This window comes from Hyaena hyaena, unplaced genomic scaffold, assembly GCF_003009895.1.
Source record: "Hyaena hyaena isolate Hyena2069 unplaced genomic scaffold, ASM300989v1 scaffold_79, whole genome shotgun sequence".
Lineage (NCBI taxonomy): Eukaryota > Metazoa > Chordata > Mammalia > Carnivora > Hyaenidae > Hyaena > Hyaena hyaena.
In genome coordinates, this window is record NW_024080711.1 from 3272472 (window position 1) to 3296557 (window position 24086).

The following is a 24086-nucleotide window of genomic DNA, read 5'->3' on the forward strand; positions in this document are numbered from 1 at the left end:
TATGCAGTTTTCTACCTATCTAGATAAATAAATATATGGCCCAATTGAAAAAAAAACGACATACAATTCTTCTTTTGAAGTATTGTCTTTTTAACTTCCTTTCAGTAAATGCATTAAAATATCACTAAATGTCACTTAGGTCGAAACAGACTGTAGTTTTCTATCACGGGAACAACCCCCAGATCTGTTCCTTCTATAATTTTCAGCTTTTTTGAATGATGCCACAATCTGCCCTGTCACCTAAACCAGGAAACCAGAAATACTCTTAGGCTTTTGTCCATTGCTATTCTTTCCTCACACACATTTGGATTTGATCATTTCTTCTCTATCTACGTGAGCCAATAACTGCTGTCGTTTTTAGGCTTTCATCTTTCATTACCTGGGCTAATAATGTTAGTCTCCTACATGGTCTCTCTCCTCCCGTCTGGATTTCTCACACACATCCTTCCCACATCCCTACTGTGATATGTGTAAAATGCTGATCTGATTGTTTTACCTTCTGCTTAATTACTAGCTAATGATGGCTCATTTTTTGAATGAAGTTTCTAGTTGCATAAGGCTCCCCCCTCCCTATGATTCGTACACTGCCTAACTCGAGACACTATGCTTCACTCCAGTCACTACTTGCATTTCTTAAATTATTACTGCCATTTATCTCTTATGTTTTCGCTTACTCTGTCACTTTAATCTGAAATACAGCTTTGCTTTCCCCTGGACCCTACTCCTACCCATAAATAACCCCTACTCACCTGATGAACACTTTTTCTTTTTCTTTTTCTGGATTTAAGTATCATTTCTCCATGATGCTTTCTTTGGGCAACTCATGTGAATTAATCACTCAGTGGATTCTAAAGACTTCTAATCTAGTACTCTTAACATTTTATTATTAAGTGACTGTATCTACGCCCTCTTGTTTACTGTAGGTTTCCATGTACTCGGCATGTAATAGATCAATATAAGTACTTGTTGAGTGAATGAATGGAAGAAAGAAATCTGATGTACTCATCATGGACATGTTATTTTGAGATAGGCATTGTCTTTTTCTTTTTTTAATTATTTATTTATTTTTAAAAATTTACATCCAAGTTACTTAGCATAGAGTGCAGTAATGACATCAGGAGTAGAATCCAGTGATTCATCCCCTACATTTAACACCCAGTGCTCAGCCCAGCAAGTGTCCTCAATGCCGCTTGCCCATTTAGCCCATTCCCCCCCACCAACTCCTCCAGCAACCTTCAGTTTGTTCTCTATATTTAATAGTCTCTTATAGTTTGTTCCCCTCCCTGTTTTTATATTATTTTTGCTTCCCTTCCCTTATGTTCATCTGTTTTGTATCTTAAATTCCACATATGAGTGAAGTTATATATTTGTCTTTCTCTGACTGACTAATTTTGCTTAGGATAATACACTCTAGTTCTACCCATGTTGTTGCAAACGGCAAGATTTCTTTCCTTTTGATTGCTGAGTATTACTCCATTTGAGTGTGTGTGTGTGTGTGTGTGTGTATTTCAGGGTAAGCAAAAACATAAGAGATAAATGACAGTAATAATTTAAGAGAAATGCAAGTAATGAATGGAGTGAAGCATGTGTCTCAAGCTAGGGTGTGAATCATAGGGAGGGGGAGCCTTATGCCATTAGAAACTTCATTCAGGTTTCAATCTTCTTTATTCATCTGCCGATGGACATTTGGGCTCTTTACATACTTTGACTATTGTTGATAGTGCTGCTATAAACATTGGGGTGCATGTACCCCTTCGAAACAGCACACTTGTATCCTTTGGATAAATGCCTAGTAGTTCAATTGCTGGGTTGTAGGGTAGCTCTATTTTTAATTTTTTGAGGAACCTCCATACTGTTTTCCAGAGTGGCTGTACCAGTCTGCATTCCCACCAGCAGTGCAAAAGCATTCCTCTTTCTCTGCATCCTCGCCTACATCTGTCATTGCCTGTGTTGTTAATTTTAGCCATTCTAACTGGTGTGAGGTGGTATCTCATTGTGGTTTGATTTGCATTTCTCTGATGTGAGTGATGTTGAGTATCTTTTCATGTGTCTGTTGGCCACCTGAATGTCTTCTTTGGAAAAATGTCTGCTCAGAGATAGGCATTATCTTTTGATCTGGCTCCTTGCTGCAGCTCAGCACTAGGATAATGTTTTTTGAAGGTGGCAGTCCAAACTTGTAAATGAATAAATAAAAAGATAAACTGTATAGGCAGTATGTAATTGTTGCAACTCTTGGAAGAAATGACTAGGCTTGAGAGAGAAGATGAAGTAATATTGTAGAGGTGTGGGAGGTGGTTTAAGTTTGGTCATATAAGATAGGAAAGAAGAGACAAGTGATGATAGTTAAACTATGGAGCATATACAGCATTGATATAGAATGGGAATCCAGCTTTTTGGTAATGATGTAAAGCAGGAAGAGACTAAATATTTAAGAGAAGGAGTCTGAGGGGAGCTGAGATTAGTTTAGTAGGTGACTAGTGAACCAATAATGGAAAATTGTACAAAGAATAGTCATTGGCAGATGAAATTGCCATAGTTAGTCAGAAATAGTGCTATGACTATCAAGAGCACATATCAAGAAAGAACAGTAGAATCAGTGATGTAAGTGAGAATGAGAAGGTAGATTAATACTTAAATTGATCCTCAGGAGAGGCAATGTGATTGGTTATTTTAGATAAGATAGTAAGGATGGTCATAGAGAGAGTTGATCATAAGGAAAAATGGTGAGTATAAAATTATTTTGGGGGTGCCTGGGTGGCTCAGTTGGTTAAGCTTCTGACCCTTGATTTAAGCTTATGTCGTGATCTCCCAGTTTATGAGTTAGGGTTTGTGAGTTTGAGCACTGACAGTGCAGAGCCCCTCCCTGGCTTGTGTGTGCACATCTGTGCTCTCTCTCTCTCCCTCTCAAAATAAATAAATAAACTTTTATTTTATAAAATAGAGTACATTTTTAATAGGTTTTAAAAATAGTTTTTAGGGGCGCCTGGGTGGCTTAGTCGGTTAAACGTCCGACTTTCGCTTAGGTCATGATCTTGCAGTCCGTGGGTTCGAGTCCCGCGTCAGGCTCTGTGCTGGCTGCCAGCTCAGAGCCTGGAGCCTGTTTCAGTCTGTGACTCCCTCTCTCTCTGACCCTCCCCTGCTCACGCTGTCTCTCTCTCTCCTAGAAATAAATGAAAAATATTAAAAAAAATAATTTTTAAATATATGTATTTGTACTATTAAACTTTTTAAAAAAATGTTTTATTTATTTCTAGGGGAGAGAGAGAGAGACAGCCTGAGCAGGGGAGGGTCAGAGAGAGAGGGAGTCACAGACTCTGAAACAGGCTCCAGGCTCTGAGCTGACAGTCAGCACAGAGCCCAACGCGGGGCTTGAACCCACGAACTGCGAGATCATGACCTAAGCTAAAGTCGGATGCTTAACTGACTAAGCCACCCAGGCACCCCTGTACTATTAAATTTTTAATAAAAGCTTTTGTATGTACTCTAAGTTTTTAGAGCTGCCAACTCTAGTAATTATGACCTAAAATAATGTAGTGATTGAGGAAATGACAGGAAAGATATGTAAAGCTAACAGAGGGCGCTGGCATTAGAGGTGCAGCATGGTGTAGTGGCATCAGCACAAGTTCTGAAGTGAGAAGTTTGAATCGCAGCTTTATCACATACTAGCTCTGTGACCTTGCACAAGATGCTTAATCTCTGCCTCAATTTCTTCATTTGTAAATAGAAATAATAATAGTACTTATCTCATTAGGCTGTTGTCAGGATAAAGTGAATTGGTATTTGTGAAGCACTTATTTTGTGGTTTTTTTGTTGAATGACATAATCAGATTCGTGTGCTGGGTTAGTGTATCCTTTATGGGGTACCTAGATCTCTACTTCTTCCTCTTCCTCAGTCAAGTGTTAAGAGCCTTACTTCTCAGTATCTCCTAAATCAGCCCACTTCTCTCCATTTCTCCGACTATGACTGTAGTTCATACTGCTGTCATATTTGCTTCTTGCCCCAAATATTTCACCATCTTCCTAATTGTCCTCCCCGCTTCTGAACTTGTCTCCCTCCAATCAGTGTGCACTTTGTAGCATAGTTGAAGACTCAGTAAATATGATAGTTTTTTTTGTTTATTTCTTATTCCTGATAAAAGGTAATAAAAATATGATGGCAGTAATATTTCATATATGTACTATACCTGAGTTTTTCCTATGTATGTTATAGCTAAAATTTAACTTACATGTCTGTTCAGAGGGATTAACTATTAGCTGATTCATTAGTTATGGCTACATTTTTTTTCTTTCTTTTTTATTTGTGCAGTATGAGTCATTTTGTTAAAATGTTCTGCTTCTTGGTTTCAGGCAGATGTTAACATCTGTTAATATGCTAACGTGAGACTTTAGTTCAGACCTATCAGTTGTAATCTGCTCATTTTCAAATACTTTTATTCCAAATATACCAGGCTTGTTTGTGCTTTTGTGTTTTTTGCATTTTTCATGTTCGTTTCATAAAATATTCTCCCTTACTGGTCTTGCTTGACATTCTCTTCTTTATTCTTTAAAGACCTGCATACATCTCAGAAACATTCTCTTAATCTTTTTTCTCGGAAGTCCTGTTATCTCCTCAGTCATTTGTGCTTCTGTAGTGCTTTATTGTTTTCTTGCTTTCATAAGTCTCTCCATTCTGCAATGATTTTTTTTTTTCTCTTACTACATTTAGTTCTTTGGGAGAAACTGTCTTAATTTACATCTTAGATGCCTTATTACATTTTCGAAATCTAGTGTAGTGCCCATTACACATACAATGATTGTTCCGTAAATTATTTTTGTTGGTCTAATTATTAGCAATAAATGTCCTGGACTGTGTACAATGATCTTTAGTTTTAACATTTGTAACAAATTAAACAGTCATGAACACGGTAATGTAATGGATGCAGTCCTGTCCCTTCTATGCAATAGCCTATGATTCAGTAGGTTAGAATATTAGATGTAGAACTATATGCCAGACACTGTATTGAGAGCTTTTCATATTATTTTATTTCAGAAAACCCTATGAAGTAAATATTAATTCCATATTTTGCAGATACAGGCTTAGAGAGCTTAAGAAAATTGTTATTTACAAATGTTCTGGTGCCTGTGTGGCTCAGTCGTTCAGTGTCTGACTTTGCCTCAGGTCATGATCTGGTGGTTCGTGCATTCGAGCCCTGCATCAGGCTCTGTGCTGACAGCTCAGAGCCTGGAGCCAGCTTCAGATTCTGTGTCTCTCCCTGTCTGTCTGCTAGTCCCCTGCTCCTACTCTGTTTCTCTCTCAAAAAGTAAACGTTAAAAGAATTTAAAAATGTTATTTATCTTAGTTTAAAAAAGGTGGAATTTTAAGATAGGTCTGTCTGATTGAAAAGTCCTTGTTCTTAGGCACAAGAATTATATACTGCCACCTATCTTTCGGAGAAGCAATGATACCTCAAAATACATTATTTTAATTTTAATGTATATAGAATTTTTTAATTTATAGAAGTTCTTATAACATATCAGATCATTGTATTATAACCTTTAAGTTATCATTACTTTATGTTTATTAAAGAGAAATGCAACAATTTTTAACTTCAGAATATCTAAATATGTTCCCCTTGACCAAATCATGCAACACATCATTATCTTTTCCACATTTATATCTATGACCCAAAATTACCAATTGTAATCAATAACATGTTTCCTTTAATGATTTTTCTAATTAATTTTTTTCTTTGTAGTTAATAAAGTTTGGAAAGCTTCTAAATTAATGGGACAGAAATAACTTTTAGAAGCAATATGCATAATTCATATAGAATTTTGTCTACTTTTGATAGTATATGATGAGATTAAAGATAAATGGTGGTGCTGTGTTTTACTGTCTTGTACTTAAAAGCTGTTTGCCTTAAGATTTTTCAGTTTCTCTCTTTGAGTTAAATCATTATTTAATTTGGATTTTATTTGTGGAAAGAACATTCTCATTTTTCTGATGTTTGTATTTTTAATTGCTTTTATACAAATTATTGTGTTTATCTATATATCCTAGTATATGGCATGCTCTTGCTTGAAATATGTGGAAAGAAATTTTCTTTTAAAATGTTTATATTTCACAAAATGTAATTTAGACTTTTTCAAAATTTTTATTTCACTAACAAACTCTTAAAAACTCTTGCTTGTTTTAAGAATGGAATTAATTATTATTTTTTTTTGTTTTGTCTTTTCTGTCCTTTCTAACTTGCTTTCGTGGATATCCACACCAGGAGGACAAAGTGGTTAGAGTCTTTTTTCTGTCTAATATTATTTTTTTATGTTGCTATTATTGCCAGTTTTAATTTTATAGCTGTATTTAATTTATATACTTCTAAGTGGTTTGGTACAGCTGTTGTGCATGATAATTGCCATACATTGATATATTTTAAGCATGCTATCTGATTTTAAAGAAAAACACATTTTATTATCTTATATATGAAACTTTGATTATTTGATTTTTAAAAAAGCTTGACTCTTTAGCATTTTGTACATTTTTAAAGGAGATATCCAGTAGTTTTTCATGGTGATAAGAATTCCTTGAATCTTATGTTTCTCTAAACTCATTGTTGTATTGGTCAAAGTTTTTAAAAGAAGCTTCTGAGTTAGTATAAAGATTTAATCTTTGTAATAATGAGTCTCAAAACATCGAACATGGATTTTCTGAAATACATATTTATAGTTGATTTGAGTATTGAATATATTTTTATTTTTCTTAACGTATTTTAGAGATTGGTAAAATGTCTATCTTATATGGTTGTGTTGAATATTAGATATAATTATAATGAAGAAATGTTCAGATATATAGAATTTGACCACAGGCAAAATTTGAATAATCTGCTAATGTCTGCAGAAGTCTGATTTGGATTTGGATTTGGATCTGCTTGGAGACTGGTGACTTCCTGCAAGCAGAGATAAAAACTTTCTATTCTGATTCCTTTGATGAGTCAGACTAAAACTTGAGGTCTGTTGAAGTTTTCCAAATTTAAATTGGCATGAAACCTAAAGAGAAACCTTTAGCGGATCCCTTCTTTTTCTTGGTTGGAGCATTTTTATTCTCTTCAGTTTCAGTGACTTGGTTGGGATAACGTAGGTGTTGGCAGAGATTGATGTGGGTTCAGAATGAATTCTTTGAGCAGAAGAAAAGATACTGTGACTCTGTGACTATCCTTTTTTTTTTTTTTAATATCTATAAGAATTCTACTAAACTTGCAAGACAGTTTTGAGGACTTATGGTCAATCGCTATAGACGTGTCCCACACTGGGCGCCATCCTTGATCCAGGGCAGGCTCCCTAGAAATCTACCAGCTTTCTACCAGCCGAATTTATCAGCAGACTCTCAAGGAGTGCAGTTCAGGCAATTCAGTACCTTTAGAATCTCCAGTGCTACTTTTTGTCCAGAGTTAACACAGGACACACGATGGTTTGATGATTGTCTGTAGTTTTCAAGGTGAATTCTGACACCTGTTCCAGGAACGAGACACTTAGTGATAACTTAGCTATGGAAATGCCAAGATTTCATAATATAATGGTCTATTTTAAACCACAGATAGACTAACAGATAAAAATATGTGAATTTTATGTGGATTTGGAACATTGCAAATGAAATTCAACAGGGCTTTTTATGATACTCTTTATGCAGCCCTGTTTAATAGAACTTTCACTGAGGATGATAATGTTTTATACCTTTAGCAGCCAATGCAGTAGGTTCTAGTGACATGTAGCTATTGGACAGGTGAAATGTGGCTGGTGTGACTGAGGAACTTAAATTTAAATTTTATTTAATTTTAATTAAATTTAAACAGCCATTTGTAAAGAAACCCCAAGCTTGGGGGCGCCTGGGTGGCTCATCCAGTTAAGCATCTGATTCTTGATTTTGGCTCAGGTCATGATCTCGTGGTTGTGGGATTGGGCCCTGTGTTGGGCTTTGCGCTGGGCGTAGAGCCTGCGTAAGAGTCTCTCTCCCTCTGTCCCTCCGCTGCTCATGCTCTCATTCTTTCTCTCTCGCTCAGAAAGAAAGAAAGAAAGAAAGAAAGAAAGAAAGAAAGAAAAAGAAACACCAGGTCTGGATAGCAAATGTTAGGTGACTATTCAGCCTCTAAGGCAATGCCCTGTACTCATGGGAGCAGTATGATGTGTATACTAGCAGTAGAGAGAAAAGCTGTACAGAATGTAGGAAGGTTCCGCTTGCCAATGCCAGTCTCTTCTATAGACAAGGAAAATAATGGACAAGAGACATCATCCCAAAGGGCAGAACCAGGGAATCTGAATGACAACAGTCAAGGGAGAGTAGCTGAATCAGGGGCTGCCAGATAGGATAACAAAGAAATTAAGGTGTGTTTATGTAGGAACTGCTGTGTGCTGTGGACAGTCGACCACTGTATATTTCTTATTCTTCCCATTTTGAATGAGAGTTTCTGTTGCAATCACTCTGTTCTTTCTCCATCACTGTGTATTGAGTGTGTTCGGAACTGATAACTTGTCTTTCAGGGTGTGCGTCAGTGGTTCACAACGATGCACACTAGACCCTGAGGGAAAGATTTGCTCTACCTCACAGATCTCACACTCAGACTTGTATTTTGTAATTAAATGAGTCTTTGGGATTATCTCCTTGGGGAAGGAGTGAATATGTTATGTTATGTATGTATACACACACACACACACACACACACACACACACACACAAACACACACACACATAAAGACCGTTGATTAGTTGAAAGAACAGACGGTTCTAGAACCTATTCAATGGCTACCTTAACAGACGTTTTCAAACTTCTTTCTCTCTTGCAATCCCCAATGAAAGGACTTGATAAATATAAATTTTTTTAGTTTTCCTTGCAAATGGGAATGACTGTGGCACAGTTCTAGCAAATGAGATGTAAGAAAATTTATGAGGGCTTCTAGAAAGTGATGATAAAAAAAAAGAGGTAGCTGGCACTATCTTTTAATGCAACAGTGTTATCTTGAGCTTTACCAGCCCTTTGTGAAGTTGAGGGAAAAGCCAAGAGTATTTGAATCATTAGGTATGACATTGTTGAGATACTGATTTAATAGTATTAAACATCTTTCTTCAATGTGGGCAAAATACCCACCCCCAATGAGTTTCTGCCACTAGTAGTCAGATTTTCTGTTACATATCAACAAATGCATTCCTTTTTTTTTTTTTATTTCTAGGAGAGAGAGAGAGAGAGAGAGAGAGAGAGAGAGAGAGACAGCGTGAGCAAGGGAGGGTCAGAGAGAGAGGGAGACACAGACTCTGAAACAGGCTCCAGGCTCTGAGCTGGCAGTCAGCACAGAGCCCGACGCAGGGCTCGAACCCATGAACCGCGAGATCATGACCTAAGCGAAAGTCGGACGCTTAACCGACTAAGCCACCCAGGCGCCCCGACAAACGCATTCCTAATGGAAACATTAGTTGAGATGTAATATGCAGCAAGGAAACCCTACAAATATCCAGAGTTGTTTTTCGGAGATACGAAACTAGAATAAAGAAATACATGTTGATCATTCCCCAGATACTCATCAATCTGCTTTTGCCTCTGTGTTTGAAGAATTAGGATCACTTAACACATCTGCTTACATATTATATATAAATTATCTCAGGTTGCAAACAGTAAATTAATATGAATATGCTGGTCTTAGAGATTGAAAACTTGCTTAAATATGAATTTATTCTATTTCACATGGAATCAAAAAAAAAGGGATTGGTTATGTATATTTTTAATATACTTTGGATGTTTCTCTGAGTTTTGTGTGAAAGAAATAAGAAAACTAAATTTCCATGGTAGATTATTTGCCCATAAGTTAGAACATATCTCTGTTTATCTTGTAATGAAAACTGACCTATTCATGTCTAGTGAGTGAGAGCTTAGTGAAATTATAGCTTTGAGAACAAAGTGATGTTCATTTCACTGTCTAGAGATAATATTATCTGTTTATATAAAGACTGCTGTAATGAGGATCTTCAGTTATTCCTCGATCTCTTTTTACAACAGTGGTTGATTATCTTAGGATACTACTATCTCTTGAGACCATGAAAAATAAAATTTTCACTCATTATTGATAGGCTGTTGACCTTTACTGTAAACAATAATGTTACTAATAGTTATTATTGAAATGAAGGACGCGGAAGGATACGTGACTTGTATTTCTCACATTTCAGGAACAGAAAGGTTATCTGTTGGGTTGCAGCTGCAGCTATGATATTCTGAGCAAAGTGCTTTGTTTTCACTGAAATCTGATGCTTTTTCTGATTGAAACACGGTATTCAGGATTCCATACCCTATGTGTTTATCTAACTGCTCATTGTTATTCTCATTTGGAGTTGCAATTCAGCAAGAAAGTATTTTTCAAGCTATAGTATATTTGATTATTCCATTTCATCTGGGCAGTAGCTGTGCCCAGCTGCATTCCAGCAAATACTGCCTTAACAGTGATACATTAATATATTTGCATTTGCATTTCTACTAAAAATACAAAAACATGTATATAATATTAATAAAATTGTTCTAGAAATGGAATATAAGAGCTCTCTCAGGGTCAACTTTTATAATAAAATCACAAGTTTAAATACTACAACTACCGTCCTGCCTCTTAGTGTAAGCCTGACAGAGACCAGAATTTGTACATTTTCAGCAAAAATACTGTACGAACATCCAGAGTTTTTTGTTAGCGATATAGAAGTATTTCGAACTATATTATTTAGACAACATACTATTCAACAAAGAATATGGGAAAAATGCATTTAGAAGACAGGAAGAGGGTGGGGAGAGTGGCAAAATGGTGAAGAGGATTAAGAGGTGCAGACTTCCACTTACAAAATAAGTAGGTCACAGAGATGAAAAGTACAGCATAGGGAATATAATCAGTAATATTGTAATAACACTGTGTGGTGGTAGATGATAACTACACCTGCTGTGGTGGGCACTGGGTAATGTACAGAATTGTTCAATCAATACGTTGTACACCTGAAACTAATATAACAGTATATGCTAATTATTTTTCAGTAAAAAAACAAACAAAAAATGGGAAGAGTTTTGAGTACATCAAAAGACAGATAGGGATTGCTGACTATTTGCTTAGATACATTATATATTCTAAATTTAGTGAAAAATGTATAATTTTAAAAATCATTCACCTGAGCAGTTGCATAGTTTTTGTAAATGGGCAGGGGAACTTTGAAAATCTGATTTAGGTCTCTTATGAAAAGGGATTAAAACTCACATTGTGGAAATTCTGTGACATGACATATCTATAAATATACTAGAGGGAAATGATAAAGAATACATATGACAAGTGAAAATACTAATAACTAATATGTCGAAGTTTTTAGAGGTTGATGTTACTAATAAGAACGGATTTAAAGTGACTCTCAGTTTGGCTATGATAGAGATCAGAGGAAGTTGGAAAGACCACAATGTATATTTACAATTGCAGCATAGCTAACCTCTTGAGAACAGGGACAGATCATACATTTTGATTATTTATTTTGCTACTTCTTCACCTTTTAGGTAACTTTTACGTTGATCAAGTTATTCCAATCAGGTATTCCATTTCATTGAATCTTACAACTGAAATGTAACCTGTTTCATTATCCTCTGTGAGATTCCTGTAACTATGAAACACCAAAGATGAGCATTTATGAGCTCCTGAAATGGGGACAGTGTCATTGGCTAGATTCAGTGAGGGATGATATATAATGATATATCTAGATTTTTGTATATGATGATATATACAGTATATGATGTGTATACATATCCAGTATATGATGATAAGTAGATTTTTGTATTGAATGAAGATATTTGAGCTGAAGCCAACATATGGAAGATAGAGGACATACTTGGGGCAGGAAGAAAATGCAATGATTGTAGTTATGGAGATACAGAATTTGAAGAGCTTTTAGGAAACCAGGACAGAGGTGTTTATTGATAATAATAGCTAACTTTATTAAACGATCATTTTATATGAAGAACACTGTAATAAACTTTTCAACATGTATTATTTCATTTCTCATGACAACTTCTATTTAACAGTGAGTGGTGGGAGGCCTCATAGGGGCTGAGGTGGGATGCAACATGAAATGGCTAAGAGCAAAACCTCTTTACAGAATGCCCAGGTTTAAAGCCAGGCTTTATTACTTTACTACCTATTATTATTTGGGCCAGTTACTTCACTACTATAAGCCTCACTTTCCTCATCTCTAAAATGGAGGTAACATTCTTTTTTTAATTGTTGTTGCAATATTCTTTTTTTATGGCTGTGATATTCTTTTTTATGGCCATTGAATATATATAGCACATCTTTATCCATTCATCAGTTGATAGACATTTGGGGCTGTTTACATAATTTGGCTGTAGTAGTCAGTACTGCTATAAACATCAGGTGCATGATCCCTTTGAATTAGTATTTTTGTATTCTTTGGGTTAATACCCAGTAGTGCAATTGCTGGATCATAGGGTAGTTCTATTTTTAACTTTTTAAGGAATCTCTATACTGTTTCCCACAGTGGCTGCACCAGTTTGCATTCCTGACAACAGTGCAAGAGGGTTCCCCTTTCTCTGCATCCTCGCCAACACCTGTTGTTTCTTGTATTGTTGATTTTAGCCATTACGACAGGTGTGAGAGGATATCTCATTGTAGTTTTGATTTGCATTTCCTAGATGGTAAGTGATGTTGAGCATATTTTCATGTATCTGTTAGCCATCTGTGTGCCTTCTTTGGAAAAATGTCTTCTGCTCATATTTTAATTGGATTATTTGTTTTTTTGGGTGTTGTTTGATAAGTTCCTTATATGTTTGGGATACTAACCCTTTGTCAGATATTTCATTTGCAAATATCTTTTCCCATTCTGTAGGTTGCCTTTTAGTTTTATTAATTGTTTGCTTCACTGTGCAGAAGTTTTTTATTTTGATGAAGTCCCAACAGGTTACTTTTCCTTTTGTTTCCATTTCTTCAGGAGACATATTTAGAAAGAAGTTGCTATGGCTAATGTCAAAGGGGATAGTGCCAGTGTTCTCTAGGATTTTTATGGTTTCAGGTTTCACATTTAGGACCTTCATCCCTTTTGAACTTATTTTTGTGTACAGTGCAAGAAAGTGGTCTAGTTTCATTCTTTTATATTTTGCTGTCCAGTTTTCTCAACCCTATTTGTTGAAGAGACTGGTTTTTTCCCATTGCATGTTCTTTCCGGCTTTCTCAAAGATTAATTGACCATATAGTTGTGGCTTCATTTCCAGGTTTTCTATTCTGTTCCATTGATCTCTGTGTCTATTTTTGTGCCAGTGCCATACTGTTTTGATCACTACAGCTTTGTAATATGACTTGAAGTCCAGAATTGTGATTGTCCCGCATCCCCCCTTTGCTTTTCTTTTTCAAGGTTGTTTGCCTACTTGGGGCGATGACATAGATGGAGCTAGAGAGTCTTATTGAGGCGAGATAAGTCAGAGAAAGACAAATAGTATATGATTTCACTCATATGTGGAACTTAAGAAACCAAACAAGCAAAAGGAAAAAAAGAGGCAAACCAAGAAACAGACACTTAACTGCAGAGAACAAACTGATGGTTAGCACAGGGGAGGTGGGTTGGGAAATGGGTTAAAGAGATGATGGGGATTAAGGAGGGCACTTGTGATGAGCACTGGGTGCTATATTTAAGTGTTGAATCACTATATTGTGCACTGAAACTAATATAACACTGTAGGCTAACTAACTGGAATTTAGGTATAAACTTAAAAAAAAAGAAGAGAAAAAATGGAGATAATAAGTATGCAAGAACAGTGCCTAACCTATAGGGTTGTTTTATTTGATTATTGATTCCTTCCCCAGGACTCCCCCCCAGTATCCTCTTTCCCAAGTGCCAAAAAGGAAAGCAAAACCCACCATCCTTAAACAAAAGCATTTATTATATTTTAACATGAAAGATAAAATGGAGCAATATATGGTATTGGCTTGGTGACTGTCCTGTGATAGTCATCAGGTCCACTGATGATCTAACTGTCCTAGATGTATTCTTCCCCTGCTGAGTCTGCTTAGTATCCCCAAGGCCTTGGTTTAATTCATGTCACAAGGACAAAGCCAGGAGAAAACTTTTTATGGGCCAGTTCTTTCTCATGTGGAGCTGCTTGTGAGTCCTCATCTCTGGGAGAATACGCTCATTTCTTATATTCGTGATCCCTCCATTTTCTTCTTCCTTTACAACAGTCTCTGCTCTCCGTGCCCCTCCCATACAGGAGGCCCTTTCAGTTCCCTTAACTCTTCCCCCAGTCCCATCTTTTCCTCTGATTCCCATGTCTCTCCACAGTATAGCTCTTTGTTACTGCTGTTCTGCAGTATATACAGATGTTAAACTTATTTTGAAGAACATTCTTAAGTATTTGGATCAGTAACGTAGGAACATGGTACACAATTCAAAAGATACAAAAGCATATATAACAAAACTAAGCTTCTTTCCCATCCCTGGCCCTCAGTCTCCCAGTTTCCCAGGACTCCAAAACTTTTCCCTACAGGCAGCCTGTTAGCATTTTCTTTTATATGTTCTGAGATCTATTATATAGGCATACAGTTTTTACATAGATATTCTGCATCTTAATTTTATCTCTTACTTCTATATCTTGAAGATTTTCCCATGTTGATACATACAGAATTATCACATTTATCTTAATGAAATTCATTATCATTTTGTATAGATATGCCAGTCTATTTAATCAGACTACATATAAGCTTTTGCTATTATAAGCCATTTTTTTTTACATATGTCACATTTGTAACGTGCATTGCATTGCCTATGTGCATGTATCACTGTAGGATAAATTCCTTGAGACAGAATTGTAGAACATTTCAAATTTTGATCAGTATGCCAAATTGCCTACTCTAAATGTTGCATTAATTTATATTTCCACTGACAGTATGTGAGGGTGCTGGTTCTCACATCCTTGATAACAAGGTATCCATCTTTTTTTAATCTTTACCATGCTCACTGTAATTTTATTTTGCATTTTTCTTGCTGTGAGTGATGTTGAATGTCTTTTCATATTTAGAAGCCATTTGTATTTCCTTCTCATTGTGCTCTCTGTTCATGCTTTCAAAGAAGAGGAAAGCTCTGGATTGTGTTTAGGTTCTGTAATCATCAAGAGTACTTTTATTAATGTGCATTCGTATTGAAGCAAGATGCTTTATCAGACACTGGAAGTTTCAGTCTGTTTTAAAATATAGAGCTAGAGGGGCGCCTGGGTGGCTTAGTCGGTTAAGCGTCCGACTTTCGCTTAGGTCATGATCTCGCAGTTTGTGGGTTCGAGCTCCGTGTCGCGCTCTGTGCTGACTGCCAGCTCAGAGCCTGGAGCCTATTTCGGAGTTTGTGTCTCCCTCTCTCTCTGACCCTTCCCTGCTCATGCTGTCTCTCTCTCTCTCTCTTTCCTAGAAATAAATAAAAATATTAAAAAAAAATATAGAGCTAGAGAGCAAAGGAGCTAGAAAAGGAAAAAGAACTTCAAAGGTCCACTCACTTTGACAAAATTTTGTGATAATTTTGTCTGTTTGCTTTTCCGTGTAACCATTTAGAAACAGGTTCACTGCAAAGTGATGTAATATCTTAAATGATAAACAAGGGAAAGTTACATACTGTCACTGTGGGCCATGCTATGTTTTAAGACTTAATGAAGTTATTTTCAAAATGTTGTTTCAAATGTTTCTAAAACTTAGAGCTCATGCAACTGTAGTGATGGCAGGTTCTGGAGAATATCTGAAAGAGCTGTTTACTTCTTTGATACTGTCTCAGAAAACGTAGGGAGGATGAAACCCATGCTGGAAGTAGGGAATAGGAAAATCCCATCTGGGGCGCCTGGGTGGATCAGTCGGTTAAGCGTCCGACTTCGGCTCAGGTCATGATCTCACGGTTGGTGGGTTTGACTGGCAGCCAGCTCAGAGCCTGGAGCCTGTTTCAGATTCTGTATCTGCCTCTCTCTCTGACCCTTCCCTGCTCACGCTGTCTCCCTCTCTCTCTCAGAAAAAAAAAAATAAAAAAAAAATAAAAAAAAGGAAAATCCCATTTGAATGAACACATTTGGTTTATTTTATGTTAGAGAGAGAGCACATGCAGGTGGGGGAGAGCCAGAAAGAGAGAGAGATGGAGATTCTGAAGGAGGCTCTGTGCTGTCAATGGAAAGCCAGATGCGGGGCTCGAACTCTCAAACCATGAAATCATGACCTGAGCTGAAGTTGGACACTCAACTGAGACACCTAGGTGCCCCAGCACATTTAGTTTTAAGCCAATGAGTTCAAATGATAAATCTTAGTAACTTATATGGTGTTTACTAAAGGTCCAGATGATCACTTTCTAGATTCCCTGTAGTCAAAATTCTATTCCTTTAGTAAAGGGAGACTTTAGTTCTGATTTCATATTTGTTATCATGTAAGGGCTTGCATTTTTCTTACTTGATATTATCCTTTGCTCATTTGTATTAGTTTTTTTTGTATGAGTACTCTATATGCCAAAGAATGTAATTCCTTATGACGTATGCTATAAATACTCCAGGTGTTTTTCTTTTTGTTTACTTATATGTAAAAATGTTTAATTGTGTTGTTGTCAAATCTATTAGTTTTTTTAGCATCTGAATTTTATATCACATGTAGTAAAACCTTCGCTTGAAGATTCCAAAAACAAATTCTCCCATATTCTGTCATGGCCTTTTTTTTTTTTTGGCGAGGCAGGGGGGGGTATCAATTTTTTTTTTTTTTTAATATTTAGGACTGGCTTATTCAGAATTTATTTTGGTGTCAGTTATATGGTTTTGATCCAACTTTGTTTCATATTGTTATCCATTTGTCACAGTGCTGTGTATTGAATAATCCATTTTTACACAGGAATTTGCACAGCCCCCTTTTCCATATATGGAATTCTCGTATGCATGATGTTCCATTTCTGATGTCTGCACATTGATTTTTCTATTCTTGAGCCAGTACCAAGTACTACATAGTTTAACTATGTACATACTACATAGTTTAACTATGTACATACTACATAGTTAATGGCTGTACCTTTTAAATATGGTTACTAGTACATTATAGCAGTGGTCAGAGGCATATTGGGGACTGTAGGTAGGGGTGAGGAAAGAAACATGTCTGTAGAGAACAGTAAAAAAAACCCACAACTAACTAAAAGTTGCCCTACTCATTATTATCTCCACAGGCAGGCAATTCTAAATCATTTGCTAATAAAATATTCCTCCCCTCCGGGGCAGTTTCTTCCTATTGCTCATCTTTCCTTTCTAAAAATGTCCTGGTCATTTTCCTTTTTTCAAAAAAAACCCCTGAAGTGTAACTTACAATAAAATGCACAGGACTTAAGTCTAGTTTTATGGTTTTGAAAAGTACGTGTTTCCCACGTAACAACTATCACCCTCACTTCTATTATTCCTGTCATCCTAGGAAATTCACTTGTGACCTTTCCATGTTACTTCTTCACCTCCCTTTTCCAAAAGGCAATCACCTGTCTGACTTCTCTTACCGGAGATAGTTTTGCCTGTTCTTGAACTTCATATAAGTAGATCATATGGTATTCCTGTCTTCCTTCTCTCAATTCAGAGCTGTGAAATTAATCCATATTGTTGCCATGACATCAGTCGTTTGTTCCTTTTTATTCCTACGACTTTATTGTGTGAATGTACCATCTCTGTTTTATCCATCGTCCTGTTGTGGGACGTATGGAAAGGTTGCATTTTGGGGGGAGGGGCTACAAAAAATAAAGATGCTATAAACATTGCTCCAGGTCTTTCATGGGCATATATTTTTATTTCTCTTTGATAAATACTGAAGAGTAGAGTTGCTGGGACAAAAAGTAAGGTATATGTTTAACTTCTATTATAAACAGTTTTTCAGAGTTAATCATGTACACTTTTACACCTCCATCAGCAATATATGAAAATTCTGGTTACTCCACAACCTCACCAGCGTTTGGTGTGAGTGGGAAGTGGTTTGGTTTTTATTTTTATTTCCCTAACGTCTAATGATGTTTAGCATCATTAGTGTTTATTGGCCATTCACATTACTTCTCTTGTGAAATGTCTGCCTGAATCTTTTGCCTATTTTAAAATTTCATTTGTATCTTTTTATTATTGATTTGTAGGAGTTCTCTCTATAGTCTAGGCATAATTATCAGATATTTTAATGTATTTTCTCACTCTCTGGCTTGCCTTTTCATTTCTTAATGGTGTATTTTGGAGTACAAAAAAATTTAATTTTGATGAACTCCAATTTATGAGCTTTTTCTTAAATAGCTAGTGCTTTGTGTATTCTAAGGTGGCTGCCCCAAGGTTGCAAGGCATTCTCCTGGTTATACTTGCTTGCTTAGTTTTCCTTCTATATGATAGAATCAATTTGTTTAGTTCTAAATAAATCATATGGGTATTTTTCACTTAATCATATTTAAGTAAATCATTAATCATATTAAGTAATCATTAATCAGTGTGGAAGAATTGTCATCTTTATGATATGCAGTCATCATATTCAAAATTAGAATATGGTTTTTGATTTATTAATTTTCCTTTATGTCTCTCAGTAGTATTTATATAATTTTGCATGCTTCTCAGTAATTTTATTTTAAAATTATAAATGAAATATTTTTCACTTATTTTTACATAGGAATATATTTGTTTTTGTATGTTATTCTACATTGCCACCTTTCTGAACTATATTACTTCTCAGAGATTTCCAGTTGTTTGTTTTGAGTTTTAACAGTGTGAAACCATATGACCTGAAAATAATAATATAATCGATGCTGTCCTTTTTGATATCTCTTGTTTAATTGCATTAGTCAGAACCCTCAGAACAGCGTGAAATAAAACATTTATTCACTTATATAATTAGTCTATATAACTTGTCCTTTGCTGTATTTTAAAATTTAGTCTATAATCGTATGATTACTTTCAAGTTCTATTTCCTGCTCCCACCACTCCTGTGCAAACATGCCTTCCATTTCTGTTGCAGATTTAACTTGGTTTTGCTTAGAGGTTTCTTGACATACCAACTTCTCACTTCATGGTCTTTATATATATGATATAAATACAGAATATAAATAGATGTATATAGTTTGGGATATGATTTGCAAGTATTTTCTTGAGGATTTCTCCATCTATGTTCATGAAGGATACTGGTCTATACTTTTCTTCTTTGTTCTTTTCTGATTTTGATTTTAAGGTTGTACTGACCTCATAAAATGAATGGTTTTATTCCTTCTCCATTTTTCTGAAAGTTTGTTTTATTTCTTCTTTAAAGACATGATGGAATTCACCTTTGAGGGCCAAGAGAGTCTGGAGTTCTGTGTGAGAATTTTTAAAATTGTGTGCTCAGGATTTTAATGATGTGTAGAACCATTCGGATGATTTCTTATTGTGTATTTTATTTTGTTAAGTTTTGTTTTTGAGGGAGTTTGTTTTATCTAATGTTTTGAATTTGTTGCATGAAGCTGTTCATCAAACCTACTTAATGTTGGTATAATCTGGAGAGATGACCCCTCTTTCACACTCGATATTGAGAATTTGTGTTTTCTCTATGTTGCTCTCTGTCTCTGCAATCAGTCTTGGGAGAGGTGAATCAATTTTTGCTTTTTGTCTTTTTGTTTGTTTGTTTTGCTTTGTTTACGTTTTCTACAATTTTTTTTCTTAATTCATTATTCTCTTCTTCTGTTTACTTTGGGTTTATTTTGTTTCCTTTGCCAGTATCTTAAAGTAGAAGCATACCTTATTAATTTTATACCATTCTTCTTTTGTAACACAAGCCTTTAAAACTATAAATTTCCCGTTAAGAACTGCTTTAGCTGCATCACGTAGATTTTGATAGGTGTGCTTACATTTTATCATCAGGTTAAACCATTTAAAATTTTTCTCTTGTTTGAAAACATGTTGCATTATTTACAAATATTTGGATTAAAATTTTTTTTTATTAAAAAATTTTTTTTAAAATTTATTCTTAAGAGACACAGAGACAGAGGATGAGGGGGAAGGGCCACAGACAGAGGGAGACACAGAATCCCAAGCAGGCTCCAGACTCTGAGCTGTCAGCACAGAGCCCTACACGGGGCTCGAACCCATGAACTGTGAGATCATGACCTGAGTCAAAGTCGGACGCTTAACTGACTGAGCCATCCAGGGGCCCCTGGATTTTTTTTTAAAGATACTTTATTCATTTCCAACCCAATGTCATTGCAGTTAGAGAACATACTGTGTTCTTGAGATGTTATTCCTTTTGAATCTATTGGGATAAATGTGATCTTTCTTGGTGAATGATCCATGTACCCAGGAGAGTGTACTTTCTGATGTTGTTCAATATATTGTGTCATACAAATCTGTTAGATCAAATTGGTTAATGGCATGGTGCAAAACTTCTAAATTCTAACTGGTATTTTGTGAAAATAAAATAAGTTACTGAGGAAGACTAGTTAGAAGTATATTAACTGGGGAATTATTTACTTTTCTCTTTAATGCTTTCCATTTTGCATTGTCTGTTTGAAAGCTTTACTGTTGGGTCACTCACACTCAACATTGTGAATGTGAATATTATGTTTTCTTGATGAATTGACATTTTATTATCACAAAGTGCATCTCTTTTTGTTTGGTAGCACTCAATTTTGACATCTACTTTTTCTGATATTAATAGAGCCACACCAGCCTCCTGCTTAGTATTTTCATGGTAAATCTTTTGCCATACTTTTACTTTGAACCTATCTTTGTCTTTATTGAAAGTTTTTTCTAATTAAAAAAATTTTTAATGTTTATTTTTGAGAGAGAGAGAGATTGTGAGGAAGGAAGGGGCAGAGAGAGAGAGAGAGAGAGAGAGACATAGAATTCGAGCAGGTTTTAGGCTCTGAGCTGTCAACACAGAGCCTGATGCAGGACTCAAACCCATGAGCTGTGAGGTCATGACCTATGGGTCCATGAGATCATGACCTGAGCCAAAGTTGGACGCTTAACTGACTGGCCACTTGGGTGCCCCTGCCTTTACTGAAAGTTTTAAAGAGAAAAGTAGACAAATCTACCATCAGAGTTATGAGACTTTAACACCCCCCACCCCCACCCAGTAACTGATAAAATAAGTAACCAAGTACTCCAAAGTTCTCATGTTTAAAATGAATTTCTTATAAATAACATCTAGTTGGGTCTTGCTTTCTGTATCCTGTCTGACAATTGCTGCTTTTAATGAGTCTATTCACATTTGATGTGGTATTGATAGGTTTAAGTCTACTGTCTCTGTTTTTTTTTTTTTTTTTTCCTCTCCTATTTGTCTTTTCCATTCATTGTTCTTGTTTCATCTTGTCTCCTTTGGGGAGAATTAAGTGATTGTTTTTCATAGTTTGTTTCATTGCCTTGATTAACTTTTTAGTTGTGTCTGTTTCTCGTGTTTTTTATGGATTGCTCAAAAGATTATGGTATACATCTTTAACCTATCACAATCTACTTGGAAAATACTCATTTACTTCATGAATAACGTAAATCTACTTACCTCCTGCTTTTTGTGCGCTACATACTTTATCTATAGATGCTACAAAACCTGCATTTCATTGTTATTAAAAATAGCTATAAGTAGACAGTGGTCTTTAAAAATAGATTTGTATACGTCTGTGTTGTCTGTGTTTGTATATATAACTAAGTTTAACCAACAGTCTTTTACTAACATTTATTCTTTCTGGTGTCCTTTATTCCTTCTTGTAGAAGCATACCTTTTTCCTTCGGCCCAAATCTTGTAACACTTCCTGTAGCACAGGTGTGCTGGAGATGAACTATGTCAGCTTTTATGTGTCTGAAAGTGGCCTCATTTCATCCATATTTTTGAAGCATATGTTTTCTGGAATTAGAATTTGGGCTAAATGGGTTTGTGGGATCCTGGATCATGCTGTAAATTACATACCTGTGTGTCGTGTGAGACAATGTTTTGAATGCTCAGGGGAAACTTCTTTGCTTGTCTAGAGCAGAAGTACTTCCTGTTCTTCCTCTGTCAGTAGAGATGGAACTGTTGATTTACGCTTCTTTTTTTTAAATTTTATAATGTTTTTTTTATTTATTTCTGAGAGAGAGAGATGACAGCATGAGCAGGGGAGGGTCAGAGAGAGAGGGAGACACAGAATCCAAAACAGGCTCCAGGCTCTGAGCTAGCTGTCGGCACAGAGTCTGACGCGGGGCTTGAACCCACGAACTGTGAAATCATGACCTGAGCCAAAGTCAGACGCTTAACCGACTGAGCCACCCAGGTGCCCCTGTTGGTTTACACTTCTATTGAAGGCATAGATTCTCAGTACCCTGCATCGTGCATCACTGTGGATTTAACACCTAAGCCTGTGTAGACCCTAGGCTTTATTTATTTATTTATTTATATATTTATATATTTTTATCTTTGTATTGTTTCTTCATAGGCATTAAAATCTTAAACTACACAGTGCCAGTTTTTGAACACTACCACTCTGGTTTATAACTCCCATTTTCCGTTTTGACACCTCAGCCTCTCCTTCCTTGTCCTCAGCTTTGCATTTAAACTAATTTGTTATTTTTTATACTTTATTATCCAAGTAGAATAATTTTCAGGCTATTTTAATGTGACATCATACTGGTTTTAATACGAGCTTTGGCTTGAATTCCTTGAGATAATATGTGGAGATGAGAATATTTTTAGAATTTTAATCTCTACTGTAGTTGGGACAGAATTCTACAAAACAGTGAATAATACAGGGTTTTTTTTTTTTTTTTTTGACATCAAAGACTCATAAAGCCACACTGTGAAAACGAGAGCAGTCCAAGAGCAGATAGCTTGTTCCATTTTGTCACTAGGTGAAACTTGACCAGTTTACTAGCTTTGAAATTATGCTTGTTGTGAGTCTAGTCATTTATAATAAATGACTTACTCAAGTTCTTTAACAATGCGAGGAAACATAAAACTGTATTTTGGCATTGAAGGGAATGTAGCTTTGATTTTCTTTTTTTAAAGGCCTTACCAGGGACTTATTTTCACCAATTGTGAGTAGTTATAAATTGGCTAGAATGAACCTGACAAACCTATTTCTTGGAGTTATTCAAGATTTGGTTCGATTTTGGTTCTTAACTGGTTTTAATCTGAGAATTGGCTTTGATATGGAATCAACATTTTGGTAATTTGGCAGGGAGGATTTGGGGGATTCTTGAAGCATAACTTAATGGCCTCAAATCAAGTTTTGTTACTAAAAATGACTCCTCTTTGATGAATTTTTTTTTTTTTTCTTTTGGTCATTTCATACTAGGGGCAGGATTTAGCTAGAATAGAATCCTAGAGGCCTTTCTGAGCAGGAGTGTATTATGAATTATTAGGTTTGTATTCTTCAGATCAAACCTCCATTTCACCTAAAGATCAACTGAATGTAAACCAAATTCTAAGGACTAGAGATCAAACCTGGGAAATCCCAGTGGCTTTAAATCATCCGCATACTTACTAAATGTCAGTGTATCTGGGTTGCTATAACACAATACCGCAGACTAGGTGGCTTATAGACAGAAGAAATGTATTTCTCACACTTTTGGAGTCTGGGTAGTCCAAGATCAAGGCACCGGCAGACTGAGTATCCAGTGAGAACTCACTTTCTGTTTCATAGATGGTAGCTTTTTGCTGTATCCTCACATGGTGAAAGGGATGAGGGATTCCTTCTATAAGGGCATTAATCCCATTCATAGGTGCTCCATCCTTATGGCTTAATCACCTCCTGGGGCTGCACATCCTAATATCATCACCTTGGGAGTTAGGATCCAACCTGTGAATACTGGGGAGACAGACGTTTAGTCCATAGCAACTAATCTTTTCTAAACGTATATTCTAGTCCTGACCTGTACTCTAGAGTTATATATCCAACCTTCTACTTGACATCTCTTCTTGGATATGTAATAGGTATCTCAAATTGAACATGTATTGCCCCAAAGAACATCATTGGATATCCTGTTCCTTGAGCCAAAAACATAGACACAATCCTTTATTCTTCCCTTTTCTTCTCAACAATTTTAATTTATCACTAAATCCTGGTGACTTCTAGCTCTAAAACATATCTTTCCATTTCTATT

General features: G+C 35.9%; 1 protein-coding gene across 20 annotated transcripts in view; it reads left to right on the forward strand.

Moving 5' to 3' along the window:
* RIMS2 (regulating synaptic membrane exocytosis 2) overlaps positions 1–24086 on the forward strand; it is a 599820-nt gene that overhangs the window by 129508 nt on the left and 446226 nt on the right. For 7 of the 20 annotated variants that reach the window (XM_039233796.1, XM_039233785.1, XM_039233797.1 and 4 more), the window contains one exon: positions 6255–6266. The exons of the other annotated variants lie outside the window; for them this stretch is intronic. In XM_039233796.1, the coding sequence (XP_039089727.1) occupies positions 6255–6266 (12 nt within the window). The remainder of the gene's footprint in view (positions 1–6254; positions 6267–24086) is intronic. 20 annotated transcript variants of the gene reach the window in all.